The sequence below is a fragment of the Dendrobates tinctorius genome, unplaced genomic scaffold (genome assembly GCF_039654945.1).
Source record: "Dendrobates tinctorius isolate UK_male_01 unplaced genomic scaffold, ASM3965494v1 ptg000121l, whole genome shotgun sequence".
NCBI classification, from domain to species: Eukaryota; Metazoa; Chordata; class Amphibia; order Anura; family Dendrobatidae; genus Dendrobates; species Dendrobates tinctorius.
The window spans coordinates 737,131-764,247 of NW_027361789.1; the positions used below are offsets into that span (position 1 = coordinate 737,131).

Sequence of the window (27,117 nt, forward strand, 5' to 3'; positions counted from 1 at the left end):
CTTTTCTTCAGCAGGGACAGGGAAGATGGTTAAAATTGATGGGAAGATGGATGGAGCCAAATACAGGACCATTCTTGAAGAAAACCTGTTGGAGTCTGCAAAAGACCTAAAGACTGGGACGGAGATTTGTCTTCCAACAAGACAATGATCCCAAACAAAGCAAAATCTACAATGGAATGGTTCACAAATAAACGTATCCAGGTGTTAGAATGGCCAAGTCAAAGTCCAGACCTGAATCCAATCGAGAATCTGTGGAAAGAGCTGAAAACTGCTGTTCACAAACGATCTCCACCAAACCTCACTGAGCTCGAGCTGTTTGCAAAGGAAGAATGGGCAAGAATTTCAGTCTCTCGATGTGCAAAACTGATAGAGACATACCCCAAGCGATTTGCAGCTGTAATCGCAGCAAAAGGTGGCGCAACAAAGTATTAAGTTAAAGGGGCCGAATAATATTGCACGCCCCACTTTTCAGTTTTTGAATTTCCACAAAAATTTGAAATAACCAATAAATTTCGTTCAACTTCACAATTGTGTCCCACTTGTTGATTCTTCACCAAAAATTTACATTTGGTATCTTTATGTTTGAAGCATGATATGTGGGAAAAGGTTGAAAAGCTCCAGGGCGCCAAATACTTTCGCGTGTGTATGTAATATATCCATACAGCTACATCAGTGGAGAGATAAAGTTGTAGCTCTCAGAATGAAGCAATGCAAAAACAATGATTTTTACTATAAAGTAGTTTTTGTGTAAAAGTGCTGAAACATTAAAAAAAAAAAAATTTGGCATCACTGTAATCGTACTGAACCCAAAGGACAGAGCTGCCTCAAACTTACCACACGTGGAGAGGTATTAAAAAACAAACCCAAAAAAAAAAACTCCAAAATTGCGGTTCATGTTAATGCGGCCTCCCAAAATTCACAATAGAAAGTGATCAAAAAACGTCAGACCCAAAAATGGTACTAATAAAAATGTTAATTCGTACCCAAAAAATACCAAACACAAGCCCTCACATGACTGTTGGTCGAAATATGGAAAACTTGTAGCTCCCAAATATGGTGATGCAAAAACTAGTTTTTGCAAAAAACAGTGTTTTTTAGTGTGCGACAACAGCCCAACATAAAAAACTGATAAATCTGGCATCGCTGAAATCACACCAACCTTAAGAATAAAGTTGTCATGAGGAACAGCGTAAAAAATAAATCCAATTGTTCACCTGCTGTTGATTTGTTCATTCTGTCTCCCAATGATCGCAGTAAGACTTGGCGCACATTTATCCTGCACTCTGAGTTGAGCGCTTACACCAGGGGTTTCCGTGTAAATCTATGAAATATGTAATTCAGACGGAACCCCCAGTGAAAGATTCACTATAATGAGGCAGATGAAGGCACTATGGATGCTGTCTGATTTATGATCCGGTGGTTTACACGTACTACGAAACCGGAGACACAGTTTGGTTAGAGGGGCAGCAAACCAAATAGAGCGGTGACCAGAGGAGCAGCGGTGACTTCTTCCACTGGTATCAGGGCTGCAGGGGTGTGAGTATCAGGGTCAGGAATGGTGCTTTTGTGCAGAGGCAAAATATGAGTGGGGTGGAGTAGACATGGAGTATGAGAGGGAGACACATGGAATATGCCATCTAAACGGAGCGCGCGAGAGAGCGCGAGAGAGAGCGCGCGAGAGCGAGAGAGAGAGAGAATATCCCGGAACGGCATTCAGGGTTTAAAATGTTCCCAGAGAAAAGCTGCCGGGCCTGCGCAGTTGAAAATATTGGTCCGTCAACAAAAAAAACGTTGCAGAGTCCGTCTCATCCGCCCGGGAGACGCTAAAATATTGGCGGATCAGTCAAAAAACGGGTGTGACGGACGCCCGTCAGTCAAGATCCGCCACTAATGTATGTCTATGGGGGAAAAAACGGATCCGCCCCTTTTTTGGCTGATTTTTTTTTTCCAGAAATTGGCGGATTTTGACTGACGCCAAAAAACTGATGTGTGAAACACGCCTAAGTGTCGTCCAGTGACCCTTACATTCCTGCAAAGTAAAATGTCAGCTGCCTACTGCCTGCATTAAATATTTATTAAAAAAAAACAAACAAATACAATTTAATAAAGCTTAGGTTAAACCAATAAATGAAAATGAAAAAAAAAAAAAAGCTGCACCTTCCCTTTAAGCCCGAGAGGACAGAAGGGTATGATCATAGCTATAACCAAAAAAGGCTGTGGTAACAAAGGTAGACCTTCACACATTCCATGAAAAAAAAAAAGTTACCTTACAAATTCTATAGCCGTTTATATTTTTGTTTTAAACCAAATCAAGGGAAAAGAAAATCCCACAGATAAATAGAATTTCATACTTCATTTTCTTTTATATTGACCCCATCCACACCACATTACTGCATGCTGTTAAATTTGTCTTTCTTCAAGATTTGAGACAGGTACCTAGTTAGACAGTACAATGTAACTATGAAAAAAACCTTTATTAAAATAGGATGCTGACTGTTACATTTTTTAGAAGAAACAAAAAAAACAAAAAACCTAGCCTCACATTGTACAAGTGGCCATGACAGTAAAATAGTATAATGCAGCAGCACACGTTGTTAAATAAAAAAAAAAAGCCTCTATCTAAGGCATGAGAAAGGAATGTATGTGGGGTGTTGGTCCCGAAGAGACATTTTACGAAACCGATTAAGTTATTGCTAATGCTTCCATTTCTACCTGAGAGAAGCCTGCGGGATGGTCTCCGGATTAGCAGGTACTTGGACACCCTTTTCCCACTCTTGCTTCCACGTGTCTGCAAAGTGATAGTATTCATCCATATTGACATGTTGGGAATCTGGAATCTTCATGGCACTGATTAGGTCTTTCCGGAATACCTGAATGTGCAAAGATATGAGAGTAAGTATATAAAATGAAAGATCAGACGAAATGTAGAAAGTTGGCAGATCTGCAAAATAAAACATGTGACCAAAACCAATTCACTCTAGTTTTAGAGAAGATTAGAAGCTTATTTCTTAAAGTCATTACAGAACGTTTTCCCACAATAGTCATCCTCCTATCACAATCTCTTATCCACAGGATAGTTTATGAGTATCAGATTGTTTAGGGACACACCACAGGGGCCCAAACCTGTTATTAAAATGGGGATCTTTCCGCCATTGTTTGAATGGACTGGCGGTCAAGACTGGGCCCTGATGTTCCATTCATAGTCTATGAGACTGACAGACATCTCAGAATACAGTGCCATAGACTCGGAATGTAGTGTCAGTGAACGATATCCACTACTAGTCCATTAGAAAGGGGATTCAGAGCTACAGTTTTTGTGATGTGTGGGGTTCAGGGTGATTGCAAAAGCTCATGCACAATGCTAATATTTTAAGTATTTTAGACAGAGAACTTATTAGTTGCAATGATCAGGTAGAAACACAATGCAAGTTTAGCTTAGGCCTGTTTCACACATCAGTTTTTTCTGTCAGTTGTAATCCGCCAAAATGGCGGAAAACGGATCCGCCTGTGTACGGACATCGTGTGCCACTGGACCGTTTTTTTGACGGATCCAGCGGACAGAGAGAGAAAGAGAGAAAGAAAGAAAGAGAAAGAAATAAAGAGAATTTTTTAGCCGCCCGAACAGAGTTTAGGGTTAAATTTGTGGCCGATGCAAGTCCTCCGGGCATGCGCAATGTAAAATGCGGATCCGGACGCCCGAAAAAAACAGTGCATTGTCCATCCAGGCATGTCGGCGGACCCGCAAAAAAACGGATCCAACGGATGGCCATCCGTCAAGATCCGCCGGTAATGCAACTCAATGGGAAAAAAAACGGATCCGCCAAGCAAAATGGCGGATCCGTTTTTTTTTGCAAAACGGAGGATTTTGACTGATGGTAACAGACGGATGTGTGAAACAGGCCTTAGCAAATAATGAAAAGCTATCTTGTCTGAATTCTGAAACCGGAAACAAAGTTTCTAGAGATCTACTGCGACATAACAGCTGCTCCTGGCAAATGTCCCAGACCTGGCAAGGCATTTACATCTTGCCTTGTCGAAAACTTGGAATGATGAACGGTGCTGCAGTAGCAACAGTGTACAAGGTTTAGTAGTTCAGTATTCTGCAACATATCTCCATAAGATTTCACTCAGGCAGAAAATCACCCATCCACGAGTATGCCGCCTAAAACTCATCGGAAAGCACTTGAGAGAGACATTATGGCACAACACACCATGGTGCAGTTTTCCTTATAATTTGTAACATAACCTTGAGATTTTTTTAAACTAAAATGTTATTTTTGTTCAGATTGGAGTACCAAGGGAATTCCATTCATGAGGCAATCCTCAGTAATACTGGATTTATATAATAAAATAGGTCTTAAGGGGGTTTTACACATAGCGATATCGATAGCAATATCGCTAAAGCATCACCGATTTTGTGACGCAGCAGCGATATTGCTAGCGATATCGCTGTGTGTGAAACTTAGGCTGGTTTCACACTTGCGTTTTTTTGTGCTGAGTTTTTGCGCACACAAGCGCATACATGGGTGCACATTGTCATGCGTTTGTACACGCATGACTTTTTTTGTAGTGTGCGCCCGGGCGCACAAAATGCATCCTGTTGCATTTTTTGTGCGTCCGACCTGTCTCAAAAAAACGCATGCGCACGCAATTCACCCAAAACCCATTTTTTTGCAAAAACCATGCGCAAAAAACAAGAAAACGCATGATTAATTTTTATGCGCGTTTGCACTGCGCACGCAGTGCAAAAAAACACAAGTGTGAAAGTAGCCTTACCTCCGTCCGGCTCCCCTGCTGTCTGTCGCTGATCGCGTGAGATCGTGCAGCTTCATTTCTCATTGGGTGCTTCCTGCTGGCGCCGATGAGCGACGCGGGTGGGAGGACGTCAGGATCGCCGCGTCCGAAAGGTAAGTAACGACCGCTGCTGCGTCGCTGTGAGATCTGCCTGTGTAGCAGCTCACTAGCAACCATTTAGCGATGCACCAGCGATCCTGACCGGGTCATATCGTGGTCGGGATCGCTGGTGCATCGCTAAATGTAAAGGGGCCTTTAGTCTGAATTCTCCATCTATTCAGAACTTTCCCTCAAACTTGCGTGATAAAGCAGTGCCTGAAAATGACGTAATCCCTGTGGCCTCACAGCCACTGCGTGACAGGTGCTCACTGGCGGACAGTCTTCAGGCCTTGAGGGAGATTAGCGGTAGAGGACAGAAGAAATCCAGAAGACAAGCACAGCAATAGGTTTAGTTTTTTCCCCAGTTTGCAAAGGTTCTGCACAAATAAAAAAACAAAAAACTGCTAAACCCTGGTTAACTCCTTCTTACAAGGAATAATCTGAAAAGAGACTTTCTAGAATTTCATATCAGTTAGATTTTTTTTTTTTTTTTTTAGGGGGGGGGTAAAAAAAAATCATCAAACAACATTCTGAGCAGCAAAATAGAGGGGTCATGAAACTCATGAAAATACCAATCAAATAAGCTGTAGTGAGTCAGATGAAGAAATGTAGGCGTGCCAATGCCTGGTACTGTTGCTCATCTTGATCTCAAACCCATTCACTTAAAATTCCCATTTTCTAAAGTAAATGGTATATCACCAAGACATGCGATCACTTTATGAATGGTGAGGGTAAGACATCTTCGGTAACCACAATTTGGCTAATTACAAGATAATTAGTCTAATATTAGGGTAATGAAGTGGCACTTCAAAATAATACAAAACAACAAGAAGTCTAGCTGTGATTAGACCGCAGACAACACGAAGAGAACCAAACTTTTATTAATAAATATTCAAGCAGGGAGCCCAATGGTCAGCCCCACAACAATCAAGAAGTGTAGACAAAGCATATTGCCAAGACATCACTTTAAAGCAGGGGTGGGCAATTAATTTCCCTGACGGGCCACATGAGAGACCATGACTGTTGTGGAGGACCGAACGAATAGGCTGAAATTAATTCTACTCAATATTAATATTGATATATTATTGATAATTATATTAATTGTATCACTTAATATTGAGCAGAATTATGCTGACACCCCTATATATAGTTTGAACTCGGGTACAGTCCCTTCTGTACATAGTCTCCCCATATACAGCATGAGCCCCACAGCCTCCCCATATACAGTGCCTTACGAAAGTATTCGGCCCCCTGGAACTTTTCAACCTTTTCCCACATATCATGCTTCAAAAAAAAAAAAAAGATACCAAATGTAAATTTTTGGTGAAGAATCAACAACAATTGTGAAGTTGAATGAAAATTTATTGGTTATTTTAAATTTTTGTGGAAATTCAAGACTTTCATGTTTTGTGGGAAAAGGTTGAAAAGTTCCAGGGGGCCAAATGCTTTCGCAAGGCACTGTACAACATGAGCGCCACACAGCCTCCCTATATACTGCATGAGGCCCCCACAGCCTCCTCATATACAGCATGTGCCCCACACAGCCTCCCTATATATACTGCAGGTGCCTCATATACTGCATGAGGCCCCAAATAGCCTCTCCATATACTGCATGAGGCCCCATAACCTCCCCATGTGCAGGATGACTCCACAACAGCCTCCCCATATACTGCATGTCAACTCCATAGTATCCCCATGCGCAGCATGACACCCCCTAGATTCCCCACGTGTTTGTTGCATGTCACCTCCATAGCATCCCCATGCGCAGCATGACACCCCCATAGACTCCACATGCCCACCCAAACATCCCATACATATGAAAAAAAAAAAACACCAGATACTTGACTCTCTGCCGTACACAGCTGACGTGATTAAATGACGTTATCGCGTCAGCTGTTTCATACGCTGATTGGTGGAGGAAGCGGCAGGAGGCCCCTCCTCCATCAATGCAGTCAGCGAGAATAGATGGGAGACAGCGGGCGGGCGGGCATGGTGCGGCCCGTGGACCTCTGGTTTCCAGACCCACGGCTGTCTCAGTCCACGGGCCGGACTGAGACAGCCAGAGAGACGGATGTGGCCCGCGGGCCGCACTTTGCCCAGTACTGCTTTTAAGGATAGAAATACTCTTTTACAGTCTTAATGGGACCTCGGCAATCATTTATAAATACCCATTGAATCAGCTGCTAGTCCTGGGGTTTGGACATACTATCACACATCCAAACTATAGATGTAAATTTATAAAATAGCTTTCTTAGTGTTGTTTAAAGCTCGTATAAAAAGCAATACAATTAGATACAAACAAATACAGCAAACCAAAGCATCAAGTAAAAAAAAATATACTCCGCTTTCTCTGACAGTCCCATATATAGTGAATGAACAAATGAATGCGTAGGTCAAGCATGCACCCTAGTACTCCCATTAATATGGGGATTTGCAGAGAGCTGTTTTTGGAGCTGCTAAGCGTTTCCAATGGTTGATCTCTCAATGATCAGGAAGTTATCACCTATCAAATGTATAGGGGGATAATTTTCAAGCCTAGAAATACCCTTTTAAGCTCATCTGCCATTTACGTTAATAGGACAAGACAACTAAGTAGATTGCGTGCAGATATATAAAGATCCTACAGGGCCTGCACAAGCACCATTGCAACTTCACAAAGCTGATCTTTGAGGGTGCTTTAGAGATGGCTCCCCAGCAATTTGAATATAATGACATCCCCTAATGCTGTACTGCCAGAAAACTAAAATTTAATGACATCAAAATGAAGGACAAAGCTTAGAAAATATTAGCTAAGCCAATGCTGCACCATTTTCACTCATACCATATGCTTCCATTCTGTGTAGGCGTGACACATGGTTTCTGTTTGCATTTTGTAACAATATACAAGAATTTTATTTACGCACATTACATTCTCATTAAAAAAAATTACTATTGTTACATATACATATTTAGCTGATATCATTAACAATTATATAAAAGATGACATCCTGTATCACTTGATGTTTTTATCCGCAAATCCCAGCACCCTGTAACCAAGTAATAATCTCTCCTTCCCTCCTTTCTCCCCACCTGACCTGCTCCTCAACCTCAGATCTCTCCTATTAAAACACGAAACAAGCCGCACACTCTCCTCCCACCTGCTTTGTCTCTCTCTGCTTCTCCTCGCTGCTGGCGACATATCTCCCAATCCTGGACCCCCACATCTCATACCTCCGGTTATTACCCTGTTCTATTGCTCCCAACCCAATATAAACACCTAAAATCTTGCCTACTTCAAATCCGTGCCCTTGACGCCCAACACCCTGCCCCCTCTCTCTGGATCACTCGGGAATGCCCGCTCCGTCTGCAATAAACTCCACGTGATTCACAACCTCTTTACCTCTCGTAATCTTTCCTTCCTGGGCCTCACCGAAACACGGCTGACACTCTCCGACACAGCTTCCCCTGCTGTGCTATGTCACTTCACCCACACTCCTCACCCTGGTAACAGACATGGTGGAGGAGTGGGCCTTCTCCTTTCTTCTAAATGCACCTTTAACCAAATCCCACTTCTACCCTCCCTTATCCTTCCCTCTTTTTAAGTCCACTCTGTCCGCATCTACTCCCCCCTCCAACTTCCAAATTGCCATCATATACCGACCTCCAGGCCCGACCACTGCCTTTATTGACCAATTCTCCAGCTGGCTTCATTTTCTCTCTACTGACATTCCCATCATCATCATGGGTGACTTCAAAATCCCCATTGACACCCATCAGTCGGCAGCCTCCAAACTCCTGTCCCTTACTTCATCTTTTGGACTTACTCAGTGGTCCTCCTCAGCCACCCACACAGACACACATTAGACCTGATCTTCATCCGTCGCTGCTCCCTATCTAAACTTCACAACATCCCCTATCCCTCTGACCACCATTTACTCACTTTCTCTTCACCTGTCACCCATGTCCACCAACTTACGCGCCCCCCGCAGAAACCTCGCACATCTAGACACTCACACACTCTCTGATTCTATTCTGCCACTGTCCTCCATAGCTTCACTCCACAACACAGACACTGCCACTAGTTTCTACAATGCCGCTCTAGCATAAGTCATCGATTCGGTCGCCCCTGTCATACATAGCAGAGTGCAACAAATCAACAGACAACCCTGGCACAATAACACCACTAAAAAGCTTCGGCAAGTATCCAGAATTGCAGAGCGGCGTTGGAAGAAAACGCATTTGCAAGATGATTTCACTGCACTCAAACAAGCAACACTCGCATTAAAACCAGCTCTCACCTCTGCTAAACAGGCCTACTTTACATCCCTTGTATCTTCCTTATCCCACAACCCCAAACAGTTGTTCAATACTTTTAACTCCCTCCTCCGCTCACCACTGCCCCCTCCAACTTCCCTAATCTCTGCTGAGGACTTTGCCATGCACTTCAAAAATAAGATAAACAAAACAAGGCAAGTCTTTGTTGTCCAACCACCACAACCCCTTTGTATACCAGACCAATGCCCTAAACCCATAACTTCCCTCTCCAAAATCACTGAAGGAGAGCTTGCTCATCTTCTCCTCAAATAACACTTCACCATTTGTGTGCTTGACCCTATCCCATCTCCTCCCCAACGTCACCACCACAGTTATCCCATCCCTAACCCATCTCTTCAACCTATAACTAACTTCTGGTACCTTCCCCTCTGCTTTTAAACATGCCAGAATCACACTTATCCTCAAAAAGCCATCCCTTGACCCGAGCACTATGTCCAACTATCGCCCCCATATCTTTGCTTCCAAACTCATTGAGCAGCACGTCCACGCTGAACTTTCCTCTCACTTTTCATCTAACTCACTCTGGTGTCTCTCAAGGCTCTGTCCTAGGACGCCTTCTCTTCTCAATCTATACCCTTGACCTGGGACAACTCACAAAGTCCTATGGCTTCCAGTACCATCTATATGCTGATGACACTCAGATCTACCTCACTGGCCCAGATGTCACCTCTCTGCTCTCCAGAATCCCAGAGTGTCTATTAGGCTACTTTCACACATCAGTTTTTTGCCGTCAGGCAGGATCCGGCTATTTTTAGAAAAAACGGATCCGGCATAAATTTTGGAGAACTGTAGAAACGGATCCGTTTTTCTGCTGGATCCGTCTAGCAGGTTATATCTGTTTCCTGGGGGCTGGCCAATTGGATCTGAGCATGCGCAGACTTAAAAAAACGGATCCGGTGGCTGGATCCGTCTTTTTCTGGATCCGGCGCCCATAGACTTTCATTGTAGCAAAAAGCCGGAAGCGTCGGATCCGGCGCTTCCGGCTTTTTCGCCGGAGACAAAAAACGTTACAGTGGCCGTTTTTTCCAGACGCCGGAATGAGACAAGTAGCCGGATCCGACAAAAAACGGATGAAACGCAATGCCATCCGGCGCGATCCGACGCTAATGCAAGTCAATGGGGAAAAACTGGATCCGGCATTGCATTTTGCTGGATCCGGTTTTACAAAAAAAAGCCGGATCGCGCCTGACGGCAAAAAACTGATGTGTGAAAGAGGCCTCAGCCATACCCTCCTTCTCCTCTCACTTCATCATACTCAATGTAGACAAACCTGAACTAATTATCTTTCCTCCATCTTGCATACCTTCCCTACCTGATCTATCTATCTATCACAATAAATGAACTTACACTTTCTCCTGTCCCAGTAATCCGCTGCCTCGGAGTAACCCTTGACTCTGCCCCCTCCTACAAACTGCACATCCAAAGCTCTTGCCACCTCCTGTCGCCTCCAGCTCAAAAAGATTTCCAGAATCCGTCTTTTCCTCAACCCTCACTCTACCAAAATGCTGGTGCATGCCCCAATCATCTCCCGCCTCGACTACTGCAACATCCTCCTCTGTGGCCTACCTTCTAACACTCTCGCACCCCTCCAGTCCATTCTTAACTCTACTGCCCGACTAATCTCTCGCCTTGCTACACTCCTGCTTCCCCTCTTTGCAAATCCCTTCACTGGCTCCCAATTTCCCAGCGTATCCAGTTTAAACTACTAACACTGACCTACAAAGCCATCAAAACCTCTCCCGTATATTTCCAAACTAATCTCTCAATATCTTCCCTCACGTAATCTCCTGTCCTCCCAAATCCTCCTTTTCTCCTCCACGCTTATTCGCTCCTAACCCAGTCGCCTCCAAGATTTCTCCCGAATATCCTCCATCCTCTGGAATTCTGTGCCCAAACATGTCTGGTTATCCACCACATTTGGATCCTTCACACGGAACCTGAAAACCCATCTCTTTAAAAAAAGCTTACAACCTGTAATGACCAAACGGCCACCTCAACACCATTGGAGCTACTGCAATCCCCTGACCTACTGCCTCCTTCCCCATAATCCTGTAGAATGTAAGCGCGCAAGGGCAGAGTTCACTTCCCTCTGTACCAGTCTGTCATTGTTAGTTTGTTTACTGTAAGTGATATTTGTAATTTGATGTAACCCCGTCTCATGTACAGCACCATGGAATTAATGGTGCTATATAAATAAATAATTTGAGGCACTAAAATTCATGAAAGCTCATGGTTTGCGTATATAAAGATCTACGTTTTAACTGCATGTTTCCTAACTTCTATTTTTACATTTTTGTCACCCACGGAGGAGTTTAGCGGTGTGCTTCTGCCAAGTGGCTTTGGTACAAGAGACATTAGCACACAGTTTTAATTAACATTAACTATATAGTCAGCAAATGTGAAATCTAGTTTGTTGGTCCCGTCCCACATACTTTTCTGTATATTTTTTACCCTGTGCAGAGAGAAAAATTAACCCCTTTCTGACATTTGTCAAAATTATACCTCCCTGTGTCCTGGGCCTATCTGACCAAGGACGGATTATTACGTCATTTCGATCTCTTGTGCACACTGGTGGTACGCGGGCGATCACCGCCGGTTCTCAGCTGATTCTCACAGCTGACACACGCCACTTAGTGCCAGGAGCGCTCATGCACCGCTCCCGGCACTTTAACCCCCTAAATACTGTGATCGAACGAGATTGCGGCATTCTGAGAACCGACAGAGGGCCAACAGACTCTTTCATGCCCCGACGTCCCGATCGTTGCCATGGTGACCCAATGTCATCCTGACGACATCCGGGTCACCAGAGCTAGGAAACTTGCTGATCATGAGCAGCGCATGATCAGCAAGTTTCTCTGAAGTGCAGAGCTAACAGTTTTTACAGCATGGGGATGCTACCGCAACCCCATGCTGTACAAGCGATCAGCCTGAAAAAAAATGAAAGTTCCATAGTGGGACAAACTAAAAAAATGTTGTTTGTTTTTTTAAATTAAAATAAAAAAAAAACTTTTTTAAATTGTAAAAAATTTTAAAAAAATCAAAATAAAAAGATTTTATCTATAGATCCCGCCCCGCAGTGTGTTGTGATGTATTTACACTGCGGGGCTGGGGCCTCCACAACACGCAGGCGCAATAGCCTGATGTTGGTTCTCGGGCAGTGCGCACTGCGCATGCCCGAGAACTCTTGTCACAGCAGAGGCGCCAGCATTCAAAACAGGAGGAGGCGGCGACGAACAGGGGCATCATGATGGACGGATGGTGGGCGGCGTCCAGACGCAGGACAGAGGCATAATGGACGGATGGTAGGAGGCGGATACAGGGGGACACACCATTGCTATGGAACACATTACAGGTATGAGGAGCTATTTATAAAAGTCGATATTTCAGCGTTACTAGGGATCAGAATAAAAAAAAGCCACCTTCACAGAATGCAGCCTTAGTGCTGCTGAAGGTGGCTCTTTAACTTAAAAACGCCCTCGGGGGGGTGACAGGTTCCCTTTAATTAAAATATGTCAGACATGCACAACACTTATTGTGCCTTTTAAACAATGAAACTTATGGCAAATCTTAAATCGACCCAACAAAAAGTGAGCTGAAGAGGTCCAGCACTTCTGCACAAAATAATTGTGAAAAGTGATAAATTACTTGCAATTTTCACCACCCACTCTTTTCTAAAATCATGCAACCAATGACAACACTATTGATTCCCAAGTGTCTCCAAATACCTCTGCAGACTTCTTTTCATCCTCTGTGATGATTTTAGCCTTACTCCTGTACTGAAAACAGGAAGAAAAGGAAGTGGACGGACCTGTAATAAAACAAATCTACATTACTGGTGATGCACTAAAGCACCTTTTAATGTACAAAGTGAACATGAAAATACTCCATCTAGTAACGATACATTCTATAGATGGTATAGCCAAACTGCGTGTGTGATATTTAACAGCTTTTTGTGACTTAGTAAAATGTGGCCAAACAAATTCTTAAAAGGCCTAACAACAAAAAAGTTAAATGTTGAGGTTTAGGTCTCCTGTAAGACACAACTACGATATGACAGAAGCATGGTTAAGCCATGTTCATATGCATTAACGTTTTATCAGTACAATACTTGTACATCATGCGCTGCTAAATGTTGCATATGCCTGGCAAGAATTAGCAGACAACCTCCGAACTAGAATATTGCATTTATTTTTATTCATTTTACATCTATTTGCAAATGAAGAATAATCTGGGGTTTATGAATATTCAAATTCTTTCGTTCTCTTATGTGAAAAATGGAGTAAGGTGTACAGCTATGTCTTGTGATGACAAGCTCTATATTATATATATATATACACATACATACACACACACATACATACATACACACACACACACACTAGAAGCCATCTTACACTTGTGCGAAGATTAGAGTAATATAGTACACTAATTATTAAGTACTCACTTTCATTGTCTGAGCTGTCGCTGCTGCTGAGGTGCCTATGTCGCTTCATCCTGACGCATCCTCTACAAAAATTAAAAAAAAAAAAAATTAAAAAAAAGCAGTAAAAGGGGGAAAACTAAACCGCCACCACAAAGGCTTCAACTCAAACAGCCCTTCCAAAAAACGCCGCTAATTTTTGAAACTTTTGTCTATTTATCGACAGTCCCGCAGATTACTCTAGTGCACTGTTCATCAAGATTGACGTAAAAATGTCAGTCTCGATGAATCGGGGCTTTAGCGTAATATTTTAATGCTGTGTAAAGCCTAAGGTGGACAAAAGCCTTTCAAATGGAAACGTCAGTAAAAATTGACAAATCTGTTCTTAATGATTTATACCCTTTGTGAATCTTTTTTTAGCATAAAATGGACCTTCACAATTGCATTGTTGATGCTGCACATTTTTACACGGTACCTTCTGTACTCTCTAAACATTAAAGAACTCAAACACAACTTATTGAGAATCATTTGCCCCAGTGTAAAGGCCCCGTCACACATAACGACTCACCAGCGATCCCAACAACGATATCAACGTGTCAGGATCGCTGGTGTGTCGCTACATGATCGCTGGTGAGCTATCAAACAGACAGCTTCACTAGCGCGCGGCGTCGCTGTGTTCGTTAGTTACCAGCGCGCTGATGCAGGGAGCTGGTAACTAAGGTACACATCGGGTATCCAAGGGACGTGCGTCCCTTAGATACCCGATGTGTACGATAGTTACCAGCTCCCTGCATCAGCGCACTGGTAACTAACGTACACATTGGGTTTCTAAGGGACGCACGTCCCTTGGATACCTGATGTGTACGTTAGTTACCAGCTGATCACTGGTCTCCCACCTGTCACACGCAGCGATGCGTGCTGGCCAGCGGGAGACCAGCGACCATAGAAAAGTCCAGGGCTTTCCTACAGCGATCAGCGATACCGGCAGGGGGGCCGGTCGCTGATATACACAGCGATCTCGCTAGCGAGATCGCTATGTGTGACGGGGCCCTAAGTGTAGCAGTTATCACTTTATAACTTTGCTGTAATGGAAACAAGGGTGTAGGAGTGTGTGGATGGTATACATTTCCATACGTGACATACATTTATGTGTGCAGTTCATGTACTTCATAGTTTTGTACTGTCATTTTTATAGTACGAGCAATGGAACTCTCTGCCACGGGATGTTGTGATGGTCGATTCACTGGCCAAATTCAAAGAGGGTCTCTCTTGATAAATGTAATATGTCATTGGACATTTATTCTGGGAACTAATCTGTTTTCTATATCCAAAATCGAGAAAGAATTTTTGCCCTAATATAGGACAATTAGAATTTGCCTCATGAGATTTTTGTCTACATAAACCCAGAGGATAATAGGCTGGAAATAATTAGTCTGAGTTGTACTGGGAAGGGAAGTGGGGGGGGGAAATCAACGTGCAGGACACTTATGGCCTGTTCACATGCTGCATTTTTGCAGCTGAACCCTCACACACACAGTTTTAAAATAACAAGCAAAAGTAAATAAGATTTCCGAAAACAGCAAAGCGTTTTTTCAAATCAGCGGCATGTCAATTCTTTCAACATTTTTGCAGCATTTTTCACCCATTCAAATCAACGGGGAACAAAGTTTAAAAAAAAAAGGCATCAAAAACACAAGCAAAATCACATCACATGAATGCATTTTAAAGTTTTTTTATTCTACCAACATTCGAGTATTTGCAGTAGATTCTTCTACAGCAAAACACGTGTGCACATACCCATACCATATCATTACTGTGTGCTAATGGAAGAGATCTAGGCAGCAACATACAATATGGAAAACAAGTCACTACAACTGATAGACAAGTATATATTTTACAGATGAACTGGATATCTCTCGCTTATTCCAAATGCTTCCCTGACTGGTGCCTGACGAGCAGTAGTGTAACATAAAACTTGGCCGTCAAGTCTTCTACTGTATCAGTTAATTCAATTATAACCAAGAAAGCTTGGCAGGAAACTGATGTTTCCTGTGATGTCTTCTACATTCATTCCAATAGGTAACTGTGAAGGAACTTCCTGATAGAAAGGTGGAAAAATATAGACTGCAATAGAAACCAATGTCAAAAGCTACTGGAAAAAATGGCAGCTGCAGACACATTAACCAGGAAAAACAAACAGTGTTCTAGTTCTGGAAATCCTGAACAGTAACAAGGCAGCTTTTCATCATCGTCTTCACTACTGGTGGAGATTCAAGCCTAATACAGTAATTTGTACAGAATGAATGTGAGAAATTTATTGAAAACCTAAATGATGACACATGGAATATTTCTCTCACCTCTAGTATATCAGTGGAGACTGTTTACTTTTTGGACCTACGGATCATCAAGAAGGGAGGGAAGATCTACACATCGCTCTTTTGAAAGACAACCGCCTCCAACAGCTTACACCACTAGGAATTTTCATCCGCCACATGTTCATAATGGGATACCACGGGGGCAATATTATCGTGTCAAACGTACAGTAACTGCAGCGAACCAGAGAGTCTTTTCATGTGGAGGCAAGATCTCTCACATCATGTTTCAGAGAGAGGGGCTATCCTAAGCACATCATCTCGCATGCCTTTCAGGCTTTGGAAAAGAAGGACCGTAGTGAACTATTACAGTCAAAACCTAAGAGGGAATTCTTTACTACGAATATCATCACCCCCTATAACAACCACTGGACAGAATTTTACAGTATCTTGTCCAGAAACTGGAACATTCTGAGTGAGCCTAAGGCCTCTTTCACACTTCAGTTTTTTTGCATCAGTTGAAATCCGCCAAAAAGTCAGAGAAGCGGATCCGTTTTCAACTGATGTGAACGGAAGGCACAGGATCCGTTTCCAGACGGATCCTGAAAATGAGGAAATTTAAAGGAATCGCTGGACGGGAAGAGGAAAAAGAGAAAGAGAGAGAGAGAGAGAGAGAGAGAGAAAGAAAGAAAGAAAGAAAGAAAGAAAGAGAGAGAGAGAAAGAGAGAGAGAGAAAGAGAGAGAAAGAGAGAGAAAGAGAGAGAGAGAAAGAGAGAGAGAAAGAGAGAAAGAGAGAGAAAGAAAGAGAGAGAGAGAAAAAGAGAGAAAGAGAAAGAGAGAGAAAGAGAGAGAGAGAGAGAGAAAGAGAGAGAGAGAAAGAGAGATTTTTTTTTTTTTTGGTCCGGCACCAAGAAAGAATTTCGGGTTAAATGAGTGTGTGGAGGATCCGCCAGAGAAAAAAACATTGCAAGCTCCGTTTTTAAATCTTTGAGGATGGTGACGGACAGCAACTTTTGGCGGATCCTCAAAAAAAACGGATGCAACGGACAGCAATCAGTCACAATCCGCCATTAATGGAAGTCAATGGGAAAAAAAAACGGAAGAAAATTGAGGATCCGTTTTTTTCAAAACCTGGCGGATTGTGACTGATTGTAAAAAACTGAAGTGTGAAAGAGGCCTAAGGTACTACCTTTTGTTGGCGAACGGCCCAAGCTTATTGCCAAACATGCCAGAAATTTTAAGGACATTCAGTGTTCAAGTCATTTTAAGCGCCCAACCCAACGTTTGGGAGGGGGCTTCAAACTTACTGGTACATACCCTGTGGGGGCTGCACCGTGTGCCCATATACTGTTGCAAGTGACACCATTGCTTTCTCAGGTATCCCTAATCAGGTCAAAACCTATTGTTATGCAAACTGTCGTACAAAAAAAATTTTGTTTACATCCTTCCTTGCAGTTGCCCGAAGGTTTATGTAGGACAAAGGGGCCAAGAGTTACGCCGACGCATACAGCACCATGTTTCAAGCATAACATGTGCAAGAAAGGATAAGGCGTTGGGTAAACTGATTACCTCATTGGCCAATCATTTCCTTACACTACACAATGGTGCCCCTGGCCATTTGCGGGTTATGGTCGTTGAAAAGGTTGATACCACAATCAGAGGTGGACACTGCACTGGCGAGTTATTAAGAAGGGAATCAAGGTGGATCTTCAAACTTGATCGTTTAGCTCCTAAGGGGCTTAATGAGATGTTATTCACTGGCTTCTACAAAACTTAAATGTTATCTATTTCTCCAATTTTTTGTACTTATTATTTGTTTCTTTGTATTTTTTTATTTTCTTTTCTTATTATTTTCTTTACTTTTCATTATTTTTTATTTTATATTCATTTTTATTTTCGTTTTTATTCAGCTTATTTTTTAGTTGAACATTTGTATTAATCATTTATTATTATAAATTAATTATCTATTTTTTTAGCACCTTTTGTGCTTTCTTGTTTTTCATTGGAGAAATTTTTGACATGGATGTACTTTTGCTTTTTTGTCCCTTCTGGAATTTCCTTAGGTATGCACTGTCTCCATTTTTCTCTAATTGTCAGTGCTTTATCAAGCCTCATCCCATTTATTCATCCAGAGCGCTTTTTCCCCTTATCTGTGTTTCATGTTTTCTTCATCCATGATATACCTGACAAGAACATATCCTCCGACGCACGCGTGTTCTCATCTGCTGTGCATTTTGCTAAATGACATGTTTCCCAGTTTTTATCCATTGCGCATGTGTCATCTTCTTTTCTCTGCCTCATGTCGGGCGTACATGGTTCCTTATGCCTGTTTACTGTGCACGCGCAGTCATTTGCCTGTTTTCTGGCATCTCCATGGAGGTGCCCGCGGCATCTTGTTGTTAGGTTGCCGCGCATGCGCGGCTGCCACTTCCGGACACCGCCTCATCAGACGCTAGGCTAAAGATGTAAGCAATTAAATTCTAAATATTTTCTATAATTATAGCATGCTATTTGGACACATCAGTCCACTTCTCCCCTGAGGAAGCCATGCTCCCTGGTGGCGATACGCGTGGGGTAGCTCCCACATTACACCGATATGCTGACTGCAGGTTTAACCCGTTATATATCTAAGCCATGAGGTATCATTACTTCATGTTTGATTGATCCAGCCGGTTTTCATTTTATCTGTTTTGGGCCAATAAGGGGTTTCTTTCTCCTTTTTTTCCCCCTTTTCTCATTTAGGTCATTGCACCATTCTATTATTTCTTTGGCTCACAAATGTCGCTACATAGGGTGACTTACTGCCACTATACACTTCTCAGGTCCATCTACTAGTATATTCAGCACACTATTTTTTAGGTGCACATATTCCTCTGATTTTGGACTGTGTTTTAGGTGGCTATTCAACATGCTACACATGAATTTAGGATAGCTTTTATATTTGCTTATGCTATTGGTCTTTTTTGGACTTGAAAGTTGTTAATTCTGTCAATATATTTTTCATGTGCCCTTTGTACGTGTATTGTGACATTTCCTATGAATGTTAACCGGGTTTTGATACCTGCATATTTGTTGATTTTCCATTATTGTTAGCTTGGTGTAATTGTGTTCACAAGGGTCCTTATATGGACCTCTTGTGGTTTCATGTGGGCCTTTTTTAGGCTTTTTTAATAGTTTTTATCTGTTGTCTGTCCAATAAGTGTGTTTTTTTAATAAAATTTATATTTGGCATTAATTGCTCTGATTGTTCGTTATCGTGACCTTCATGCACACTGCTTTTTCTTTGATTGGTACAAAATGAATGTTAACACATTTCTTAATGGCAGCATCCTGTGTGTATCGCTATCATCGAAAAATGTGTCTCACTAGGAAAGGGTCAATTGTCCAGTGCGAGTCCTAGTGAATGACTTCTGTGTGAACATAGCCATAAGAGACAATTCAAAGATTAAATAAGAAACTGCTGTATATTAGACATTTTATTTTTTAATTGTGGATGTGAAAAATGGATGATATTTCATATGCCTGTGTGAACTTAGTCTAAATCAGGTGTTTTTTTCTACTAAAGAGAAGAACACTTGAATACTTATTAATTCCCCACACCTTATCAAGACATTTGTTGACCATGACTAAAATATTTGAATCCGGGAGGTTTTGGTATGTTTAGTTCTAGTGAACATATGTGGCTTTAAAACCAGTTTTGCCCTTTATGGCAGTCTATATTTTTATATCATCACAATTACTGTTTTTTGGGGGGAATATGGGGTACACATAACTTAAGTTAACATGTCAGTTATACTGCACTCCATAAAAATAAAAATGTATAAACAATTCCAGATTTAATTTCTTTTGGCCATGTTTCTACCAAAAACAGTAATCATCTCAATATCTTTCATGAAATCAGAATAAATCTTTCCTGTTTTAGGTCAATTAGGATTGCCATAATTGTTAATATGTGCCAAATGCCAGAAGGAGAGAGAGAATGTATTAAGGCATTTTTATTACTTACTGCAATGTCAAAAGTTTACATACATTTCATTAGTATTTGGTAACAAAGCCCTGATCTCAATCCTATTGAAAATGTATGGGCAAAGCTGAAAAGGCCGGTGCGAGCAAGGCGACCTACAAACCTGGATCAGCTACACCAGTTTTGTCAGGAGGAATGGGCCCAAATTCAGATCAACTATTGTGAGAAACTTGTGGAAGGATATCCTAAACGTTTGACCCAAGAACATTCAGTTTAAGGGCAATGGTACCAAATACTAATGAAATGTATGTAAAGTTTTGACTATGCAGTAAGTAATAAAAATGCCTTAAAATATTCTCTCATTGTTCTGGCATTTGGCAAATATTAACAATTATGGTAATTATAATTGACCTGAAACGGGAAAGGTTTATTCTGATTTCATATCAGATATTGAGAAAAACATGCATATGTGTCTTTATATGCCAGAATAAACTTCTGGTTTCAACTGTATATGTATACCATATATAGAAAACATTTTTACGACATTCACTAAATGGCATGAAAAATGATTTTGAGTTAGCGTTGTTAAGAATGCAATGATATAAACTATAAATATGATATAAAATATAAGTATTCACTAACACTAAAAACCAGCTTCTCTTCTCTTTGCAATGTTTACTGGTTCCACAAGGGGGACGTGAACATGCGATGTTTTGATCACATCGATAATACACTGTGCAACCTATATGTTGCACTGTACATTATCTAACCTGTCAGTTAGACTGACAATTAGCCCATCAGTCCCTCCTCCTGCCGAGATCGGATTAGCTATATGAAATGGCAAAAACAGCGGCCATTGTTAGACCTCCTGTTGCCACCCTGCAATTGCGCTGTGGGGATACCGATGATCTGACATAGGGAGCGTTCTACCTTTGTCTAATGCCTCATTTGTGGTTGTAACCACTTACAGCGACATCTGAAGATAAAGTGTTGAGATCGGTGTGATGTCTGGTTTCAGCACATACAACTGGAAAGATATTTTTCTTCTCTTCCAGAACGGGTTGGGGACGATATACAGCGCATGCATATATATAAATATATATATATATATATATATATATATATATATATATTTTTTTTTTTTTGCCTTAAATTGTCTGTCATCCACTTCCATCTGCATGTCCCCAAATCCCACAATCCACTGCGCCGCACCTGAAGTACGCCGACCGCCATTTTGGAACACCCTATTGATGCCTCTCGGATCCCGGACGCAGCTGCGATCCCGACAGCCGCTCAGATCCAGGTTGCTGCTGCAATCCCAACTGCTGCTGGGATCCAGGCAACTGCTGAAATCCCAACCGCCGCTGGGATCCAGGCCACTGCTGAAATCCCAACCGCCGCTGGGATCCAGGCCGCCGCTGGGATCCCAGCTGCCGCTCGGATCCGGGCTGCCGCTGCGAACCCAACCGCTGCTTGGATTCCAGCCGCCGCTCAGATCCAGGCCGCTGCTGCAATCACGAGGCTGTGAAAGGGGTGTAATGAAGGGATATAATGAGAAGGGTGTAATGAAGGGGGTATAATGAGATGGTGTAAGGAGCAGGTGTAATGAGGGGGGAGTAATGAGAGGGATGCCGCCGTTGGACCGCAACCAGGACCCACCACGTGACTACACGCGACGGATCCCGCTGCTGCCTGGCCACCCACCTCCGTGCAGTCACAGTCGGCAGGAAAAACCGTGGCTTGAGGCCTGTGCTGGAGATTGGGTGCGGCCACTTTCTGGTGGAGCCGCACACCATCTCCAGCACAGGCCCCAAAACACCATTTTTCCTGACGGTTGTGACTGCACAAAGTGGTTGGGCCGCCACCCCCAGCTGCCCCCAAAGTGATAGCATCGGACACACATCTAGTTATATATAAGCCCTGAAAAGGTGATGGCCGTAACTCGTATCGGCCTAACCTGGTGAAAGGTTCCCTTTAAGGCCTCTTTCACACTTCAGTTTTTTGCATCAGTCAAAATCTGCCAAAAGGACGGATGGCGGATCCGTTTTAGTACTGATGACAACGGATGGCACCCGTCCGTTTTTTTTTGACGGATCCGACAAATGAAGAATTTTAAAGGAATCGCAGCCGGGAGAGAGGGAGAGATTTTTTTTTTTGTCCGGCACCCAGAAAGAATTTCGGGTTAAATGAGTGTCTGGAGGATCCGCCAGAGAAAAAAAAGTTGCAAGCTCCGTTTTGAAATCTTTGAGGATGGTGACGGACAGCAACTTTTGGCGGATCCGCAAAAAAAAACGGATGCAACGGACGGCAATCCGTCACGATCCGCCAATAATGGAAGTCAATGGGGAAAAAAAACGGATCCTCAAAAGAAAATTCAGGATCCGTTTTTTTCAAAACCTGGCGGATTGTGACTGATTGTAAAAAACAAGTGTGAAAGAGGCCTAACAGTAATACTTAAGTGCCATTTCAGTTAAAATTACAGCTGAACATAGCTCCCATAAACATTTATGAACACCATTTCAATTCCTATATCAATGATGGGGTTTATAGAGTTCAAGTTCAATCCATGAGATGAAAGGGAATTTCTCTTACATAATATATTGCAAAGTTTCTTATCTTCATGCGTACTATTGAGTAATGAAAACATTTAAAAAGATAGTTGCACTTTTTTCTTTTTATAAACAGTAATTGGAACTGCCATCTTTCTGAAAGCCACAAGCTTCAAGCGCAGTTTGTTATAAAAATAACATGTTTAACTCAATGTCTGATATTGCCTGCAGCGCGGTCATAACATTAACAGCACTTCAGACACTCACCTCAGCGGCCCTACCGATGTAGTCGGAAAGCCAATATATAGTAACAGTTATTTTTAATGGTTTCAACACTTCAATTAATTATCTTACTAATTATATATATCTATATTATATAATTCCCCACATGTGCTCAGAAGCCCCTCCTCCAGCTTGCCATGGGTTCCACATGAGGCCCCCTCCTCCAGGCTTCCTGTATTCTGCCATGCGCTGGTAAAACAGGCTTCATTCAGGATTGAGGGGATGTACTTTTAAGGTCCCGTTACATTTAGCGATGCACCAGCGATCCCGACAACGATACGACCCGGTCAGGATCGCTGGTGCAGCGCTGAATGGTCGCTAGTGAGCTGCCAAACAGGCAGATTTCACCAGCGACGTAGCAGCAGTCGGCGGTCGTTACTTACCTGTCAGACGGCAGCTCTGATGACGACTTCCTCCCGCGTCCATTGAGTCGCTCGTCGGCGCCAGCAGGAAGCCGACGACGAGAAATGGACCAGGACGATCTCTCGCGATCAGCGATATCCAGCGGGGAGCCAGGTCGGAGGTAAGTGTCACATGTAGCGAGATCGCTAGCAATATCGCTGTTGCGTCACAAAATCGGTGACGCTTTAGCGATATCGCTAGCGATCTCGCTATGTGTGAAGGAGGCTTTAGACAGTGAACAATAGACTTGAGACATCATTCCCCACACGGTGGGGCTGGATACAGCTCTTTTAGTTGGACATAAAGAAGTAGGAGACATGTTCTCTCTCTCTGGCTTCCTGGACAATCAGTGGTGGACTTCTACCTTGAGAATGTAATGTATGTTTTGATTCACATTTTATTGTTTATACTTATTTAATCTTATCATTCATTAAGTAAATGAATTTAGTTTATTCAATTCTTGTGTGAGCATTTTCTTATTCATTACAATCCTTTGAATCCGTTACAAAACAGCCCCACCCACAGCCATGGAGTTCACCAAGTGGCTGCTGTGATGTCAACATGACGTCAGTGCTGCAACCAATATCAGATCATGGAAGCAGTTTAGACACTGTAATGTAAAGTGCAGCGGAATATGTTAGTGCTATAGAAAATGATTATTATTAGACACTAAACGGTGCACTCAGAGCCAGCAAAGAATGTGGGTTTGTTTTGTTTTTTTTTTTTATTTCTTATAGCAAACTGCGCCCGGCCACTAAATTTTTCTGAATAGTCACAACCCCACACAGTTTTAGTACGAATTTGAATAAAGGCATCCATTGATTTTTCACATTGAACTAGAGGTCCACTTAGAAAATATCTAATTGGAATATTTAAAAAAAAAACAAAAAAAACAAAAAAAAAAAAACACAACAACAAGCGGCACAGTCTATACCTCCTGGAAAGTAAAGAAAGGGTCCCTAGTACCGTAACTTACTAATTGCATTTTTCAGGTCTGACCCGGCTTCGATCAGGACACCACTTCGACAAGTTCTAATAGCTCCATATTTTGTGGCTCACCATTTAAACACTTGTTTGCACACCTAATCATAATTACATCATTATTAAATGTATCATTTATTCACTGTTATTTCTGTACTAGACATTAATTCACTCTTCGTATCCGCATTGACTATATGGGATCCTGTATAATTAGAATTATTTTTATAAGCTTTATCATTATAGATTGACACACTTAGGATTTTTTTTTCAATACCTTAAGGACCAGAGGACGTTTTGATATAGAAGGGTTAATGTTTTTCCTTCTTTTGCTCCAATTTGTTCTTATATTGTTGTAGCCTTATAGTCTTCTGATTCAAGGATTTTATACTTCTTATCTCATATGCAATGTTTTCAAGAGTCTGCAAGATCATGTTTTGGGTACATGGTAAATAAAGGTCATCATGACTTGGGTAACGTGGTGGTGCTGTAAATGGTATAAAATACTGCCTCTTGTGTGAATAAACTAGAAAAGTGACTTTTCTCCGAGCACTTGTTTATTTGAGGACGTAATCTCTTAATTCGGCCTCACAGGTGATCCGGCATATCTGACTTTGGGTCAGAACGAAAACTGCTACAACACTCTCCTTCATCTAAGGGGCACGACTTTCTTTTAGCATCTACACGGCCATATCAAGGCTTCTTTTTTGCAGGGTAAGTTTGAAAAAAAAAAATTGCTATCTAAAACAGCAACCCACTATTTTAACATTTAATATACGAAGAAAAAAAAACAAATCTAAGTGGGATAAAATGGTAAAAGAAAAAAAAAAAAAAAAGCAAGTCGCCACTATTTCTTGGGCTGTGTATTTACAACAATCATTGTATGGTAAAAATTATATGGCTGCACGATTCTCCCGGTCAGTCCGATTGGCATTTCCTTAAACTTCATAAAAATAAATAATACTGACTAACATTACATCTAATCTATAAGGCCATGTGCACACGATGCAGATTTGCAGCGTTTCCGCAGCGGATTTTACCACGCAGAAACGTTGCATATCTGCATTGTGATGTACAGTACCTTTAAAATGAATGAAAAAAAAAAACGCTGTGCAGACGCTGCGGATTTTTCCGCCCGGTTTTCCTGCGGTACAAAATCTGCAGCATGTTACTTCTTTTGTGCGGTTTTCTATCTCCCCTGTTACCAAATCCGCAGGGGGAAGACCGCAATGGAAAACCGCACAAAAACCGCATGAAAACTGCGTGAAAAATGGAAGAAATCCGCAGGAAAAATGCAGGTCATTTGACCTGTGGTTTTCTTCCATTCTGCACGGAAAAATCCGCAGGGCTCAAAACTCCGTCTGCACTCAGCCTTATGCTTAGTGAAGGTAAGGACTGAGGACCAGGTAGCAGCTTTGCAAATCTGCTCGATGGACGCATTTGCCTTTTCTGCCCAGGAGACAGACAGCTCTAGTGGAGTGGGCCTTCAAGGATTTAGGAGGATGTAGTTCCTGATTTTTGTAAGCATCAATGATTGCTTTCTTGATCCAGTTAGCCAAAGAGCTTTTGGATGCTTTCTTTCCTTTATTTGGTCCACCATACTGAACAAAAAGATTTTGATCTTTCCTCCAAAGCTGTTTCTTCCAAGTAGAAAAGGACAGCTCGTCAGACATCCAGAGAATGGAAGCCTGCTTCCCTCTCATCTTCCAGACTGTAACAGAAGGAGGGCAGTATTATTTCCTGGGACCTGTGGAAATCAGAGGACACTTTTGGTACAAAGGACGGGTCTTGACGTAATATTAATCTATCGTCCAGGATTCTTAGATAAGACTCTCTGATAGATAGCGCCTGAATCTCGCCCACCCTTCTTGCCGTTGTAATGGCTACAAGAAGTGCTGTTTTCCAGGATAGTCTATCAGGATCTGGTCCATAGGCTCAAATGGAGGGATCGTTAGACCTTTTAGTACTACATTCAAGTCCCAAGCTGGAACCCTATTGGATTTGTTTGGACGGATTCTGGAGGCTGCCGACATGAATCTCCTTATCTATCGATGGTCTGCTAGATTCTGGTCGAAGTAGGAACTCAGGGCTGATACTGGACATTCAAGGTACTTGGTCTTAGTCCTTTGGATAAGCCATCCTGTAGGAAGTCTAGGATCTTTGCCAAATGTGGGTGGAAGGGATCAATGGGTGTGGATCCATACCATGCCGAGAAGGTCTTCCATATTTTGGAATATATAGTATTTGTGATAGGCTTCCTACTCCTTTGTAAGGTAGATATCCCCGTATCTAAGAGGCCTCTGACTTTCAGGATTGTGGTTTCAGAAGCCAGGCTGCCAAGCTTAAGCTGTGGGGAGCCGGGTGAAAGATGTGACCTTGATGTAGTAGGTCGTAGTCCAGAGGCAGGATCAGAGGACCCTCTGAGTTCATTAGCCTTACGGCTCCGAACCAGCTCCTTTTTGGCCAGAGAGGGGCGATCAGGATAGTTCTGACTCCGTTTGTCCTGACTTTTTGCAGAGTCCTTGGTATTAAAGGAATTGGTGGAAAAGCTTATGCTAGACCGAAGTTCCACGGGTGAGCAAAGGCATCCACCCTTGAATGTTTTTCGTTTGGACCTATGGAGAAGCATTGTTTTGCTTTGGCATTATTTATTTTTTATAATAGCGCCATTTATGCCATGGCGCTTTACATGTGAGGAGGGGAATACATAATAAATACAAGTACAGTAAATGTTAAACAATACAAGTCACGACTGGTACAGGATGAGAGAGAACCCTGCCCGCGAGGGCTCACAATCTACAAGGGATGGGTGAGGATACAGTAGGCGTGGGTAGAGCTGGTCGTGCAGCGGTTTGGTGGATTGGTGGTTACTGCAGGTTGTAGGCTTGTCGAAAGTGGTAGGTCTTCAGGTTCTTTTTGAAGGTTTCCATGGTAGGAGAGAGTCTGATATGTTGTGGTAGAGTTCCAGAGTAGGGAGAATCTTGTATGCGATTGTGGGAAGAG

General features: G+C 42.3%; 1 protein-coding gene across 3 annotated transcripts in view; it reads right to left on the bottom strand.

Annotated features, from left to right (window-relative positions):
• The window catches only part of LOC141046821 (regucalcin), a 188,787-nt gene that overhangs the window by 125,752 nt on the left and 35,918 nt on the right, over nt 1-27,117 (bottom strand). For all 3 annotated transcript variants that reach the window (XM_073541447.1, XM_073541445.1, XM_073541448.1), the window contains 3 exons: nt 13,652-13,713; nt 12,933-13,015; nt 2,713-2,870 (listed from right to left, as the gene is read on the bottom strand). In XM_073541447.1, coding sequence (XP_073397548.1) covers nt 2,713-2,870; nt 12,933-13,015; nt 13,652-13,700 — 290 coding nt within the window. In that variant the 5' untranslated portion in view covers nt 13,701-13,713. The remainder of the gene's footprint in view (nt 1-2,712; nt 2,871-12,932; nt 13,016-13,651; nt 13,714-27,117) is intronic.